A 15,026-nucleotide genomic window follows, 5' to 3' on the forward strand; every position below is an offset into this window, starting at 1 on the left:
CAGAGGGTGGTGAAAAATGGAGAGTACTCGGAATGGTCCAATGTGGAAAGTGGGGTCCCTCAGGGTTCTGTCCTGGGACCAATCCTATTTAATTTATTCATAAATGACCTGGAGGATGGAATAAACAGCTCAGTCTCAGTATTTGCAGATGATACTAAACTAAGCCGGGCAATAGCTTCTCCGCAGGATGTGGAAACCTTGCAAGAAGATCTGAACAAATTAATGGGGTGGGCAACTACATGGCAAATGAGATTTAATGTAGCAAAATTTTAAATAATGCATTTAGGTGGCAAAAACATGAATGCAATCTACTCACTAGGGGCGGAGAACCTCTGGGGGAATCTAGGATGGAAAAGGACCCGGGGGTACTAATAGATGACAGGCTCAGCAATGGCATGCAATGCCAAGCTGCTGCAAGCAAAGCCAATAAAATATTGGCATGTTTTAAAAAGGGAATTAACTGCAGAGATAAAACGATAATTCTGCCACTCTACAAGACTTTGGTCCGGCCACACCTGGAGTATGCCGTCCAGTTCTGGGCACCAGTTCTCAGGAAGGATGTGCTGGAAATGGAGAGAGTACAGAGAAGGGTAACAAAGCTAATAAAAGGTCTGGAGGATATTAGTTATGAAGAAAGGTTGCGAGCACTGAACTTATTCTCTCTGGAGAAGAGACATTTGAGAGGGTATGTGATTTCAATGTACAAATATCGTACTGGTGACCCCACAATAGGGGTAAAACTTTTCCGTGAAAGGGCATTTAAAAAAAATTGCAGCCATTCACTAAAATTGGAGGAAAAGCGATCTAACCGAAAACTGCGAAGAGGGTTCTTTACGGTAAGAGCAGTAAGAATGTGTAATTCTCTTGCACAAGCAGTGGTTTCAGCAGGGAGCATAGATAATTTCAAAAAACTATTAGATAGGTACCTAAACGACCACAACATACAAGGATATACAATGTAATATTGACAAAAAACCGCATACACAGGTTGGACTCGATGGACTTGTGTCTTTTTTTCAACCTTACCAACCATGTAACTATGTAACTATATGTTATACCCAGTCTACATTCAACTGCAGACAATAATGTGCTAATAATGTACTCCTTGATGATATATTGTCTTTTCTTTATGCCAATGTTTAGTGTAATGCTGGAGTGGAAAGTGTTTTGTTTTTCCTTTACAATTTTTTGTTTTTTTCTGAATGCTACCAGACTGTGTCTGTATTTAACTTTGTCCTCTTTATTTGCAATAAAGAACCGGTTTGATTTTAAACAATGTTGCACATGATGGCCAATCATGTTTCCATATATTTTTTAGCATTGTCCTGAAAATGTTATAGCTGAAATTTCATTGGTTGCACCTTTCCTTCAGTCATTAATATACCATATTTACACAGGGAGGACTAGTCTGGGAGGCAGCAGCATGTTCCACTTGGGCCAGTACTAATACGATATGCTAGGCTGTTGGCCCCAACCATGCACATCAGTCAAAAGAACCCATGGCATATTTTGTGTTGTACACTTCCTTTAGCCCACAGACTGCCCCTACCATGAAAGAGCTGGTTGATAGTGTTTGCCACATAGACCAAAGGTTCCGAGTCCTCCTGTATTCACATTCTATTAAATCTATCATTCCACAATCTATTAAATCTATCATTCCACAAAAAGCCTTTGATATATTTTTATTTTATTTTATTTATTTAAAATCTAAATATAATATGACAAACTGATAACATTGATAAGTCTACTATTCTTTTTATATGCATCTGAAGTGCTACCTACTACAATTCTGAATATACAATGGATAGATGTTTTAGTAGTACTTGTGATATTACAATCTAAAAAAAAACATCTGTAATACATATCCTTTAATTTATTCTTAAATATCAGGATTTTTTTGTATAGCACCTAATACTTTTCTCTCATTCTGATGGATCAGTTTTCTGTTGTACTGATCAAAACATCTATTTTATATCAATGAGCAAAAAACAAGCAAAACAATCAATCTCCTGATTATAATTTCCTTCAACATGTGTCAATGTATTTTCCCTAAAATCCATTGTAAAAAGAATTTTCCGAAGATGAATAATGCATATTTTGTTTACAAAAGTAAGAAATTATCTTTCCATATTTTAGTTGGTGATGTTCAAGTCTTCTCTTCTCCTTGTTTGTTACATGGACTTTTCTGCGTGCTAGGATTTCTGTCAGACTGTTCATGGTGGCTGTGTGACTGGTCAGTAATGTCAATTGTTTGGTATTATTAATATATATATATATATATATATATATATATATATATATATATATAGTTTTCTCAAAGTACACGCAGTTGTTTCCCATCTAATTTAATGATGGATTTTGGATTACTTGTTATCATCTTCCGTACTGCCCATGTAGTCTCGAAGGTGGAAGAGGTCAATGGAAGCATTTACAACCTGTGATAGGTGCACAATGCCTGTGATGAGTAGAGCCAGCAGCAAAGCAGGCAGGGTGATATTCCATATAGTGGCCAGAATATTGTAGCAGCGTGCTTTCCTGCCAAAGATAAGGGCAGCGCGTTCATCTCCTTGTACCTTTTGATCTCGTGCCTATAAAGAGATAAGAATGGGATTACTCCTTACAAAATTACAAATCTCATAAAACAGCATTTCTCTTACTCAACTTTTTTGTTAAGCTCCAGTTCACACCGGTGCGACTTGTCATATGATTTGACAGTTCAAAATAGCATGACAAGTCGCACCCTATTTGTGCCTGTGGAACCGTTCAAATCAGTGTGACTCTGACTTGCACTGATTTGAAAAAGGTTCCTGTACTATTTTTGGCGATTTCATGTGCGACTTGCATTGACAACTGTGCATGAAATTACACAGATGTCAGCAAGTTGGACATGATATCACACTGAACGGCGGCTTTGAAATCACGCTGAGGTAGCACGATTGAGCCGCATTCAGTGTGAACGGTGGCTATAATACAACCAAAGAATTCTGTACCACAGACTAAACAAGTACTGAATGCAGTAATATGGAATGAGCAAACCTCATAATATAAACCAAAAACGTATTTACGTTCTGCTGAGCCAAACCCTCCTTCATTTGTGTCTCATACGCTCCCCTTCCCAGACACTGCAGCTCACAGTACCAGGGCTTTGGCAATAGAGGCAGTGCTGTCAAACTTGTGAATCAGCACAACCTTGTGAATCAGCAGTGACTGATAATAGCCACACCCTTGCAACATTTTTTCATCCCACTGCAGTGCTAATTGGCACAGCTTACATGAGAGTGGCAACTCTGCTTTGAATTCCGGAGTAGGACTGCATCGTTGCCCCACCATCTCAGGAAGCTGTATTAGGTGGACAGTACTGGAGGGTTTATCTTGTATTTGTAGGCCTTTGCAGGGCAATTAAAAAAACTGTAGTTTTAAATGCACTTATAGTTAAATTGTTTCAATTGGAAGCTATAGTTCTACTATAGTTCTACTTTAAAACCCAATTCCAACCCAAACAGTTTATGAGTTTCGGATAGAGAGGAAATAAGTTAGAACATCTGTTTGTGCCCTTACTAATGAGATCTTTTTGTCAGATTGTAAATTCTCCAAGGTGTGTGTACATAGGGGAGATTTCCTTTTTCTTCTTGTTCTCATTCTGGTGGGGCTGATTTCCTAGAGCATGTTTAATGGGTTTCGATTATAAAGCATGTTCACTTTGCAAGTAAATTTTCCCTAAGCTTAGTGAATGAGGTAAAGCTAAGTGAAATTTTACTTTGCAAAGAATCCCTAGTCATGTGCTGGGTATGAAACAGGATTTTTGCTGGCACATAATTGGATGATAGAAGATAGCACAGATTCAACCTCCTCCCATGCTCGCCTCCAGGACTTTTTCAGAGCCTCTCCTATCCTATGGAACTCCTTACCCCAATCTATCCGATTATCTCCTACTCTGTTAGCTTTTAGCTAATCCCTGAAAACAATCCTCTTCAGAAAAGCCTATCCTACCCACACCTAACAACTGTATTTTCATTTTCTTCATCATTTGATCCCCCACAGTTATTACCATTTGTTTCACTTGACCCTTCCTTCTAGATTGTAAGCTCTAATGAGCAGGGCCCTCTGATTCCTCCTGTATTGAATTGTATTGTAACTGTACTGTCTGTCCTCATGTTGTAAAGCGCTGTGCAAACAGTAGGCGCTATATAAATCCTGTATAATAATAATATAATAATTTAACTTATCTACTAAACTAAGTAAGTTTTGCAAAGCGCATTTTCAAATAGCCTAGCAAATAATTAGTTCAGTCTTTTTTTATTATTCTTGCACCAACTTGCACTTCCTTTTTTTTTTTTATTTAAATGTTCAAAGTTTCTTGTACTGTTTCTATGACCATTCTTCATAACAACCGATTTGTCACTTTGTATATGCCTTATGTGGGAGACTATAGTGTGCTGCTTGTATGTGTATCTGACTTCTTTGCTGTGGGTGATCTTTTTTGCAATATAACAATACAAATAAAGAATAAAAAAATATTTTTGCACCATTGGGTATTCTTTGCAAGGTGAATTTTCACTTAGCTTCCCATATTCACTAAGCTAAGAGAAAAATGCACTTTGGAAAGTGAAAATTCCATAAGGATCAGTATTCTTGTTTCTATGCAAATGAGATGAATACCTAGGTCAGTCTATATAAAAAAAAGAGTTGTATATATAGATGAATTACCAGTATGATGCCTTTCATTTATAGCCACATACCAAATATAAAGGGGATTTCTAACTGGTTAATATGCTTTACTGTACATTGTTCCTAAATGTATTATTATTATTATTATACAGGTTTCATATAGCGCCAGTAGTTTGTGCACTGCTTTACAAAATGAAGGCAGACATTACAGTTGCAAGACAGTTCAAAAGAGGAGGAATCAGAGGACCTTGCTCGTTAGAGCTTACAATCTAAGGCTGGGTTCACATACAGTGGGGATGGAAAGTATTCAGACCCCCTTACATTTTTCGCTCTTTGTTATATTGCAGCCATTTGCTAAAATCATTTAAGTTCATTTTTTCCCTCATTAATTTACTCACAGCACCCCATATTGACATAAATACACAGAATTGTTGACATTTTTGCAGATTTATTAAAAAAGAAAAACTGAAATATCACATGGTCCTAAGTATTCAGACCCTTTGCTCAGTATGTAGTAGAAGCACCCTTTTGATCTAATACAGCCATGGGTCTTTTTGGGAAAGATGCAACCAGTTTTTCACACCTGGATTTGGGCATCCTCTGTCATTCCTCCTTGCAGATCCTCTCCAGTTCTGTCAGGTTGGATGGTAAACGTTGGTGGACAGAATTTTTAGGTCTCTCCAGAGATGCTCAATTGGGTTTAAGTCCGGGCTCTGGCTGGGCCACTCAAGAACAGTCACAGAGTTGTTTTGAAGCCACTCCTTCGTTATTTTAGCTGTGTGCTTAGGGTCATTGTCTTGTTGGAAGGTAAACCTTCGGCCCAGTCTGAGGTCCTGAGTGCTCTGGAGAAGGTTTTCGTCCAGGATATCCCTGTACTTAGCTGCATTCATCTTTCCCTCTATTGCAACCAGTCGTCCTCTCCCTGCAGCTGAAAAAAAAACCCACAGCATGATGCTGCCACAACCATGCTTTACTGTTGGGACTGTATTGGACAGGTGATGAGCAGTGCCTGATTTTCTCCACACATACCGCTTAGAATTAAGGACAAAAAGTTCTATCTTGGTCTCATCAGACCAAAGAATCTTATTTCTCACCATCTTGGAGTCCTTCAGGTGGTTTTTAGCAAACTCCATGCGGGCTTTCATGTGTCTTGCACTGGGGAAAGGCTTCCGTCGGGCCACTCTGCCATAAAGCCCCGACTGGTGGAGGGCTGCAGTGATGGTTGACTAACTACAACTTTCTCCTATCTTCCGACTGCATCTCTGGAGCTCAGCCACAGTGATCTTTGGGTTCTTCTTTACCTCTCTCACAAAGGCTCTTCTCCCCCGATAGCTCAGTTTAGCCAGATGGCCAGCTCTAGGAAGGGTTCTAGTTGTCCCCAACGTCTTCCATTTAAGGATTATGAAGGCCACTGTGCTTTTAGGAACCTCAAGTGCAGCAGAAATGTTTGTGTAACCTTGGCCATATCTGTGCCTTGCCACAATTCTGTCTGTGAGCTATTCAGATACCTCCTTTGACCTTATGAGTCTCATTTGCTCTGACATGCACTGTGAGCTGTAAGGTCTTATATAGACAGGTGTGTGGCTTTCCTAATCAAGGCCAATCAGTATAATCAAACACAGCTGGACTCAAATGAAGGCGTAGAACCATCTCAAGGATGATCAGAAGAAATGGACAGCACCTGAGTTAAATATATGAGTGTCACAGCAAAGGGTCTGAATACTTAGGAGCATGTGATATTTCAGTTTTTCTTTTTTAATAAATCTGCAAAAATGTCAACAATTCTGTGTTTTTCTGTCAATATAGGGTGCTGTGTGTACATTAATGAGGAAAAAAAAATTAACTTAAATGATTTTAGCAAATGGCTGCAATATAACAAAGAGTGAAAAATTTAAGGGGGTCTGAATACTTTCGTCCCCACTGTATATGTGAATTAGATGCGGTTTTAACCTCTCCATGGAGCAAGTTCACACATATCCGGGGCGGCCGTGGTGCAGTTTCCAAAAGGGTCCTGTGCGCTTTTGGGTCTGGTTCAAGTGCGAACTCAGGTAAAAAATTCGGACCTGATTTGCATCTGAACCAGTGAACAGAAACGCACCGGACCCCGGGCTGCAAACTGCGGCCGCACATATGTGAACCCCGGCCTAAGAGGGAAGTTTAAGTGATACAAAAGTTAATAACTGTGGGGGATGAGCTGATGGAGAAAATAATGATGTTTGTATTGTCTTCTGCTTTTTTAATGTGACCAGGGGCGGACTGACCATTGAGCCACTCGGGCACTGCCCAAGGGCCCTGGGCCACTAGGGGGCCCCATCAGGGTTGCCAGCCTCAGTAAAACCAGGGACAGTATGTATAAATCTGTGTTTTTTTACATCTGTCTTTGTATACTGTGTGTACATGTATGTGTGTACTGTGTGATTGTATACTGTGTGTGTGTATACTGTGTGGCCCCATAATCTCTGATTGCCTGGGGGACCCATAATCTCCTATCTCAGTCCGCCCCTGAATGTGACCATTGATGAACTATGGTCATGACTTAATGTATTCTACTTATTTAATTTATTTGATTGTGGTGCTCAGTATTCTTTCTAATTTCTTGCAATCACTGAAAAAGTAGTGCCTGTTATATTACATGACAGTGATGTGAATCTTCCTCCATTGGACCCTGGAGACCCAGTGAAGTCTTAAGCTCTATTTCTGTTAAGTGGCAGTTGTGACTGGTCAGGTGTCCGGAAAACTGAGGAATCCTCTATAGCAAAAGACAGCAAATTGTTGGTTTACATAAACACATTGCCACAAAGTAGCAGAGACACAAAGCAGAGCATAAACCAGCCCTGTAATTAAGGGCTGCTCTATTTCAGTGGAGCACATTGTCAGTCTGTTATTACTAAAATGTCCATGCAAGGCTCGTGTTTATTTATTTTTTTGTGTCTTTTAAGCCTAGAATACATTTGTAGTTTATACAGTTATGGAACGCAGGTTGAATTATTCAAGCAAAAAAACACAATATGTATATTTCTTAACCACTTAAGCCCCGGACCATTTGGCTGACCAAAGACCAGAGCACTTTTTGCGATTCGGCACTGGGTCGCTTTAACTGACAATTGTGCGGTCATGCGACATGGCTCCCAAACAAAATTGATGTCCTTTTTTCCCCACAAATAGAGCTTTCTTTTGGTGGTATTTGATCACCTCTGCAGTTTTTATTTTTTGCGCTATAAACAAAAAAAGAGCGACAATTTTGAAAAAAACGCAATATTTTTAACTTTTTGCTATAATAAATATCCCCAAAAAATATATAAAAAACCATTTTTTTCCTCAGTTTAGGCCGATACGTATTCTTCTACATATTTTTGGTAAAAAAAAATCGCAATAAGCGTTTATTGATTGGTTTGTGCAAAAGTTATACGTCTACACAATAGGGGATAGTTTTATGGCATTTTTATTAATATTTTTTTTTTTTACTAGTAATGGCGGCGATCAGCGATTTTTATTGTGACTGCGACATTATGGCGGACAGATCGGACACTTTTGGCGCTATTTTGGGACCATTCACATTTATACAGCGATCAGTGCGATTAAAAATGCATTGATTACTGTGTAAATGTGACTGGCAGTGAAGGGGTTAACCACTAAGGGGCGCTGAGTTAAGTGTGCCCTAGGGATGTGTTCTAACTGTAGGGGGATGGGCTATGTGTGTCACGACACTGATCACAGCTTCCGATCACAGGGAGCTGTGATCAGTGTCCTGTCACTAGGAAGAACGGGGAAATGCTTGTTTACATCAGCATTTCCCTGTTCTTCCTCTCCGTGAGACGATCGCGGGTATCCCCACGGACATCGAGTCCGCGGGACCCGCGATCACACTCACGGAGCTTGCGGCGGGCGCGCGCCCACAATACAACGTCTTAAAGGGCAAGATACAGGTACGTTAATATGCCTGCACGTGCCATTCTGCCAACGTATATTGGTGTTTTTAACCCCCCTGGCGGTATTCCCGAGTCTGGCTCGGGGTGGATTTTACATACCAAAAGCGGTATCCCCGAGCCAGACTCGGGCTTGCATCGCAGGATCCAGGAAGAGATTACTTACCTTGTCCCCTGGATCCTGCGATGTCTCCCCGCTGTGATCGGCGAGCCGCTGTGTCTCGCTCGATTCACAGTGCCGAGCTCCGTTCCCTGCGAGCGTTGCGACGCACGGGGATGGAGTTCGGCGGTAAATTCAAAAGTGAAACACATAGTATAGATACAGCATACTGTAATCTTACAGATTACAGTACTGTATCAAATAACTACACATCCCCTTTGTCCCTAGTGGTCTGCCCAGTGTCCTGCATGCAGTTTTATATATATAAAACTGTTCTTTCTGCCAGGAAACTGGAGATTGTCCATAGCAACCAAAACTGTCCCTTTACATCAAAAGTGGTTTTAGACCAGCTAGAAAAAAGCGATAATAAATTATAATCACTTGCAGAATTGAGCGATAGTGATTTGTGGGGAGATCCGTCATCAAACACTAAAAGTAATAAAAGCTAAAATTCTGCAACTGTGCAAATTTCAGTGTTTTTGATTTGATTACATTATTATATAATTTTTATTATTATTATATTATTATGTGTTTTAATTATTTATAGTTATTTATTATATTATAATTTTTTATTTCGTTTTTCAAACTTTATCATACCCGGGATGTCTACTAGACTCTTGTTTGGACAGATTTAAGTGAACTATTCCTAAGAATTACAGGCCTACAATATGAAACGCCATATTTCTGTGCAAAATAATTGTACCGCTTTCAGCACCTAAAATCTGAAATAATCATACCGCCAGGGAGGTTAAGCTGTCGGCAAGTGGTTAAAGCTGTATCTTCCGTCTTGCTTGAGATTATTAATGATGTATTAAACCTAAAAGTAAACATTTCTTATATTGCAGCCTACCAGTTCTCACATGTGATGGCTCCATTTGTTTTCTTTTTTAGGCTTTTTTTCCTATTTTTTCACCTGGTGATCCTGCCAGCAAGTCTGTTGGTTGTCAACAGAGCAAGAAGTCCTGCAGATGTAACAGTTACAGGGCTAAGACTAACCATTTGCCACCGAAATGTAGCAGCTACAGGGCTAAGACTAACCATTTGCCACTAAAAATGGAGAGTTACAACAATCAGCTTTTATTTATTTGTGTAAGACCTTTATCCCAAAAGGAACACGACTGTTTGCTATAGCTGCTTAAAAAGTGTGGGCTGAAGTTTGACTTCAATTTTTTTAGTGTATCTTTATCTGCTAGTACCTCTAACATCCCCCTCCCACCAAACTGACAATGTTGCTGCCCAAAGGTGTCCTCTGTGCTCCTTCATCCAGAGTGGAGGCACCCTAATACAGGAGGTGTGTTACTGGCCAGATCACCAGGCAAAAAGAGAAGGAAAAAAGCCTAAAAATGGATTGTTCCATGTACATATATTTGAAATTGCACAAAGTTTACAAATTACTCACAATAAAAAATGTATTGATCTCATAGCTGGAATCAATTTAAAATAAACTTTAAAAGACGTTCCTTTTGATGATATTCTCACCAAAACTTTAAAAATAATCTGCTCACTAAACAGCTTGCTTTTTTGTCTGAACAAAACAAATATTCTTACTATAGCTCTAAATACATCATTTCCTTCAATAAGTAATTTCTGGAGAGCTGTCATAACTGGCACCATTGTAAATTATTATGAATAATATAAAATTTGTGTTATACAGTAGCATATATCATTCATTTTCCAATTTACCAGTAAGTTATATTCAAAAACAAATATTTTTTGGTACTTTTGAAACTCTATAGCCTCATACATTTTTGTAACGAGGTTGGGTCGTGTGCATTAATAAGGAAAATAATTATAAAACTATTATTTGGGGCTCTAAAAACGACTGTTAGCAAATCATATAACATATGAGAAAAAGCTAAAGAAACCAAACAAGTAAATAAGACCCAAGTTCTAATGTATGTCAACAAGCAAGAATGAATTAATTGCAATAAGTGCAATATTGCGGCAGAACAGGGGTTGTTCTTTCCACTGTTGGAAAAATGATTTGTAAAGGTTCTGTATTGGGGTCGATTTAATTAAGGTGTAGATGATGATCACCTAGCACATGGGTTCCCAACCTGTGGCCCTCCAGCTGTTGCGAAACTCCCATGAGGCATTGCAAGGCAGACAGTTAAAAGCATGAATCCCAAAGGCAGAGACATGATGGGACTTGTAGTTCTGCAACAGCTGGAGGGCCCCAGGTTGAGCACGCATGACCTAGCAAATTGAATATTAACATCGCCAGGCAATTGTTGGGGAGTAAGGTACAATTGTGTTTAAACACCTAGTCAGATGCAAGAAAAAAAAAAAGAAAAAAGATTTTTGCTAACATGTGATAGGGTGTTCAAAGTGAGCAGCTTCACTTTGTTCGCTAAATTTGCCAAAGTCAACCTACATTCTACCAACCAAACACAAATTATTTAAAATAAACAGCCTTTACTCCTTTAGTAAATCACCCTCATTGTGTTAAAGTGGTTGTAAACCCTTACATCAGGTGATGCACAGAGATTAAACAAATCCTCCTGCATAAGTTGTACCTGTTTATCTGCAGTATGCTCTTCTCTACATCTATTCAAAGTGCTGCATTTATACAGCTTGTATGAGCTTTCAGAAAGCAGTGGATGGGGAGTTAAAGTTACACTCTGCACTGCTCAGTGAGAGAGATTGGAGGGAAGGGACCCCCTCCCACCTTCACACAGCACACAGGAACAGAGTTTAAGCTGTCAATCACAGGCTGTCACCTTTTTAATTCTTGGTGTCAGGAAAACTTGTTAGAAGAGACCCATAGCAGCGGAACAAAGCAGCAGATAGAAATGACAGTGCTTTGGATTGAGAAAAGTATATATACTATATACTATATTATAGTAGGATATACTATAGGAGGTTATGCTTTGATTTATATTTCATGTAAGAGGTTTACAATCACTTTAGCTCCATTAGATGGTTCATCTTTCTAGGGATGGCATAATACATAAACTCTATGGAAGTCAATTTCCTAAGAGAAATGAAGCCATTTCCTTAGCAAAGGAAATGTTGGGCTGAATAACCCAATAATGTGAAAGAAATTTATTAAACAGAATTTTTGCTAGCACATGATTGGATAATCAAAGTCAACACAGCTTTGCATTTACTAACATTCACTTTGATCAGTGAGCAGCCTCTACTACTCCTTAAGTAAATCAACCCTACTGTCTTTTGTTTTTTGTAATTCAACTCCCTTCTGTTATTAGTAACTTTCTACCAAAAGTATGAATATTAAAAAATGTAAAACATAAGAAAAAAAGCAGCAAAAACATTTACAAAAAGATATGACCAGTCTGTAGAATTTGCATTAAACATTAAAATATTCTTTTTTCTTCCCTTTCCTTACCTTGACTGAGTAGACCAACGCCATGAATCCAAGACAGAAGAGGTTCAGGTACACAGTGTTACATACAGACCATAATAGGTGGTCCCTGGGAGCTGTGGGGGCCCCTATATTGACAACAGTGTGAGAATTAGCTGGCTTATTGGGGTGTGACGCAAATATATCTTCACGGGGGTAAGAAGTGTCCATAATGGTGAAGAATATTTGGAAAGAATAGGAAACAAAAGTATATAAGATCAATAACAAGATATGTAATATAAGTGGATATCTGAGAAGACAGTCAGATACACCAGATTATAGAAAGCCAGAAAATAGTTGTGAAAGGAGATAAGAAACTCCTGAAAGATGTCTGGGAAGAGACAGATTGTCACATGTGCCCTCTTTATAAAGCTCTCTGCAGACCAGGCCTGTCCCCTCCTTTCTTGTATTACAGGGTCCCTTTCTGTACATAGTCATTGTGGTTGCCTCTTGGATGTACATTTTGTATGTTTGCTGAGCCTGCCTAAGCTAGATTTTACCACCGTTATAACTTTTTCATGAAACAGTTATGTGACATAAATGGAAATAAATTATGCTTTATGCAAAAAGCTTGATGGTATTGTTAAGAAACCGGGTGCTTATTTTAAATACACTGGGCCAGGGGCGTAACTAGAAATCACAGGGCCCCATAGCAAAATGTTGTATGGGGCCCCCCTGCAAACAGCCCCCCCCCCACAAAAAAAATGAACTTTACATATGGTATTATATTAACTGTTATACAGTGTTACATGTAACATATACCTAGTGGAATAATTGTAAATGTAGTGCACAAATAGGCCAGCAGCAGGGATTCCACTGAGCTCAGCATGCATGTTCTTCTCATAGAATAGTGAGCATACACCTACTAATACATTACAAACCTGGAAGTTGGATGGGGGGGCCCTCCTCCCTCAGGCACTCAGTCGGGCGGCTCAGGTCGCGGCCCATGCGGGCGGGAGGAGGAGAGAAGTCTGGATGCGGGCAATGCACTGCAGGCAGCGGGAGTCGGCCCCGGGACTGGCTGGCACTGGGCACAGGCTGCCATGGATCTGCTCCGCAGAATGCCGCTGGAGGAGGAGATACAGACGCTCACTCTGGACTGGGCTCTGGCTGCTGCTCTCTCTTTGCTCTCTCTGCTGGTAGGTTGGAGCGCTGTGCAGGGCAGCTCTGGGTAGGCCTCTGACTGACTCTGCCAATGACATCACTGGTTGCTAGATGCGAGGCGGGGCGGCCCTAGCAACCAGTTTGGCAGTGTTTATCAGGGTGACTATGTGTCCTTATTTCATTCCGGGACACTGTATTGTCCCGGAATGAAGGTGCCCGGGACACAAATCTGAATTAAGGGACAATCCTGGGAATTCCGAGACACGTGGGCATCCTACAGCGGGCCCCACTCGGCAGCGGGCCCCACTCGGCTGCGGGCCCCATAGCACCCGCGTGGGTTGCTATGGCGGTAGTTCCGCCACTGCACTGGGCAACGATTTCTTCTTTTTTAGTAAGCCTAGCAAATCAATGAGAGACTCAAACAGAAGAAGTGAGAGATTCTCTTGAAAGACCCCCTCCCCAATCCACTGATACTTACCATCCCCATGCTCCTCCATCACTCTGCTCATCCTTCGGCCCCTGAAGAAAGCCTGGTGCTTCCAGGTATGGCATACAGTGGGATAGGGGAGCAGGTCATTAAAGATGATCCCCCTAGTGCTGCAAGAAAATGGTTATAAGTATTAGAGCATACATAAACAAGTACACCTACCTGTGTCCACACTGCCCTTTTTTTTTTTTTTTGTGGTTCATTTTCCAGGCTGCCTCTGTGCAGTCGGTGTTCCTACACCCAGTCTTCCATTTTCAAGATGCATGATCTGCCGCAAGCATGATGTCATGCAGTCCATCTCATGCATGAGCTGTACGACGTTACATTCATCTTTTTAAAAAAAACTGTCTTTAAAAAAATATAGAAAGTTTTTTTTTCAGCAAATTAATTTAATGCCATACAGTGCATGTGCTTCATCCCACGCATACACAGTATGAGAACACTGCAAGATCTTACAAGACCTTGCAGCTTAGGTAGGGGATCTCCCTGAAGGCACATGTGCCTTCCCAAGGGGTATCTGTGTGGCCAGAACTATGGGGACGAGTCATTAAGAGTTAACTAACTTTAAATAAAACGCATGTGGTAAATCAGTTGTGAAAGTTCAATTCACTAAGAATTTTGTGTTAAATAACGAATGCAGTATTTTTTCGATTGCTCTGTAATTACCGCATTTTCTCATGCAGTAATTTATCGCATGTGTCGGCAGTTAAGGGTTGTTAAAGGTCATTTCCAAAAGGTTGTGTGGGTGTTTAAGGCTTGAATTAGGCTCTCCGTGGGTGTTCTGTGGGTTGCAATTGGCCCCTCTTTCTGGGTCTTCTGTGGGTTGAATTAGGCTCCCTGTGGCTGGAATAAGGCCCGTCTCTGAGGGTATTATTGCACCCCTTTCTGTGTTTGGAATCTGTGGGTAGTATTGTGCCCTTTTCTGTGGGTAGATTTGTGTCCCATTTTAATGGTTCTGTTTGCGAGGAACATGTATGCAGATCAATAATAAGTGCCCATTTGTATGGGTGTCCTTAGTAGGAGGATGTGCCCATTTGTGTGGGTGTGCGGGGGCAGGGATGGAGAGGTGTTTTAATGCCCAATTGTGTGGGTTTCCCGGGGAAGGATATAGCCCATTTTTGTGGGTGTCGTGAGGTAACAAAGTGTCCATTTTTGAACGTGTTATATGTAAATTGTTCATTTCAAGGATCATACACATAACTGTGTAAACACCACTGTGTCCATATTTGTTTTGGTTGTATGTTTCTTACATGTCATGCTGCTGCAATTGTTAAAATGGCTGAAAACAAATAAAAAAAAAAAAATGTGACCTTTTTA

The 15,026-nt window shown here is 40.3% G+C and overlaps 1 protein-coding gene across 1 annotated transcript; it reads right to left on the reverse strand.

Moving 5' to 3' along the window:
* Positions 1 to 2,323: 2,323 nt before the first annotated feature.
* LOC141112977 (interferon-induced transmembrane protein 5-like) lies at positions 2,324 to 12,289 on the reverse strand. Its single transcript, XM_073606059.1, has 2 exons — positions 12,104 to 12,289; positions 2,324 to 2,588 (listed from the first exon to the last, which is right to left on the reverse strand). The coding sequence occupies exons 1-2, from the start codon at positions 12,287 to 12,289 to the stop codon at positions 2,364 to 2,366; spliced, it is 411 nt and encodes a 136-aa protein (XP_073462160.1). The 3' UTR covers positions 2,324 to 2,363.
* Positions 12,290 to 15,026: the final 2,737 nt, after the last annotated feature.

Source organism: Aquarana catesbeiana, linkage group LG11 (assembly GCF_042186555.1).
Source record: "Aquarana catesbeiana isolate 2022-GZ linkage group LG11, ASM4218655v1, whole genome shotgun sequence".
Taxonomy (NCBI): domain Eukaryota; kingdom Metazoa; phylum Chordata; class Amphibia; order Anura; family Ranidae; genus Aquarana; species Aquarana catesbeiana.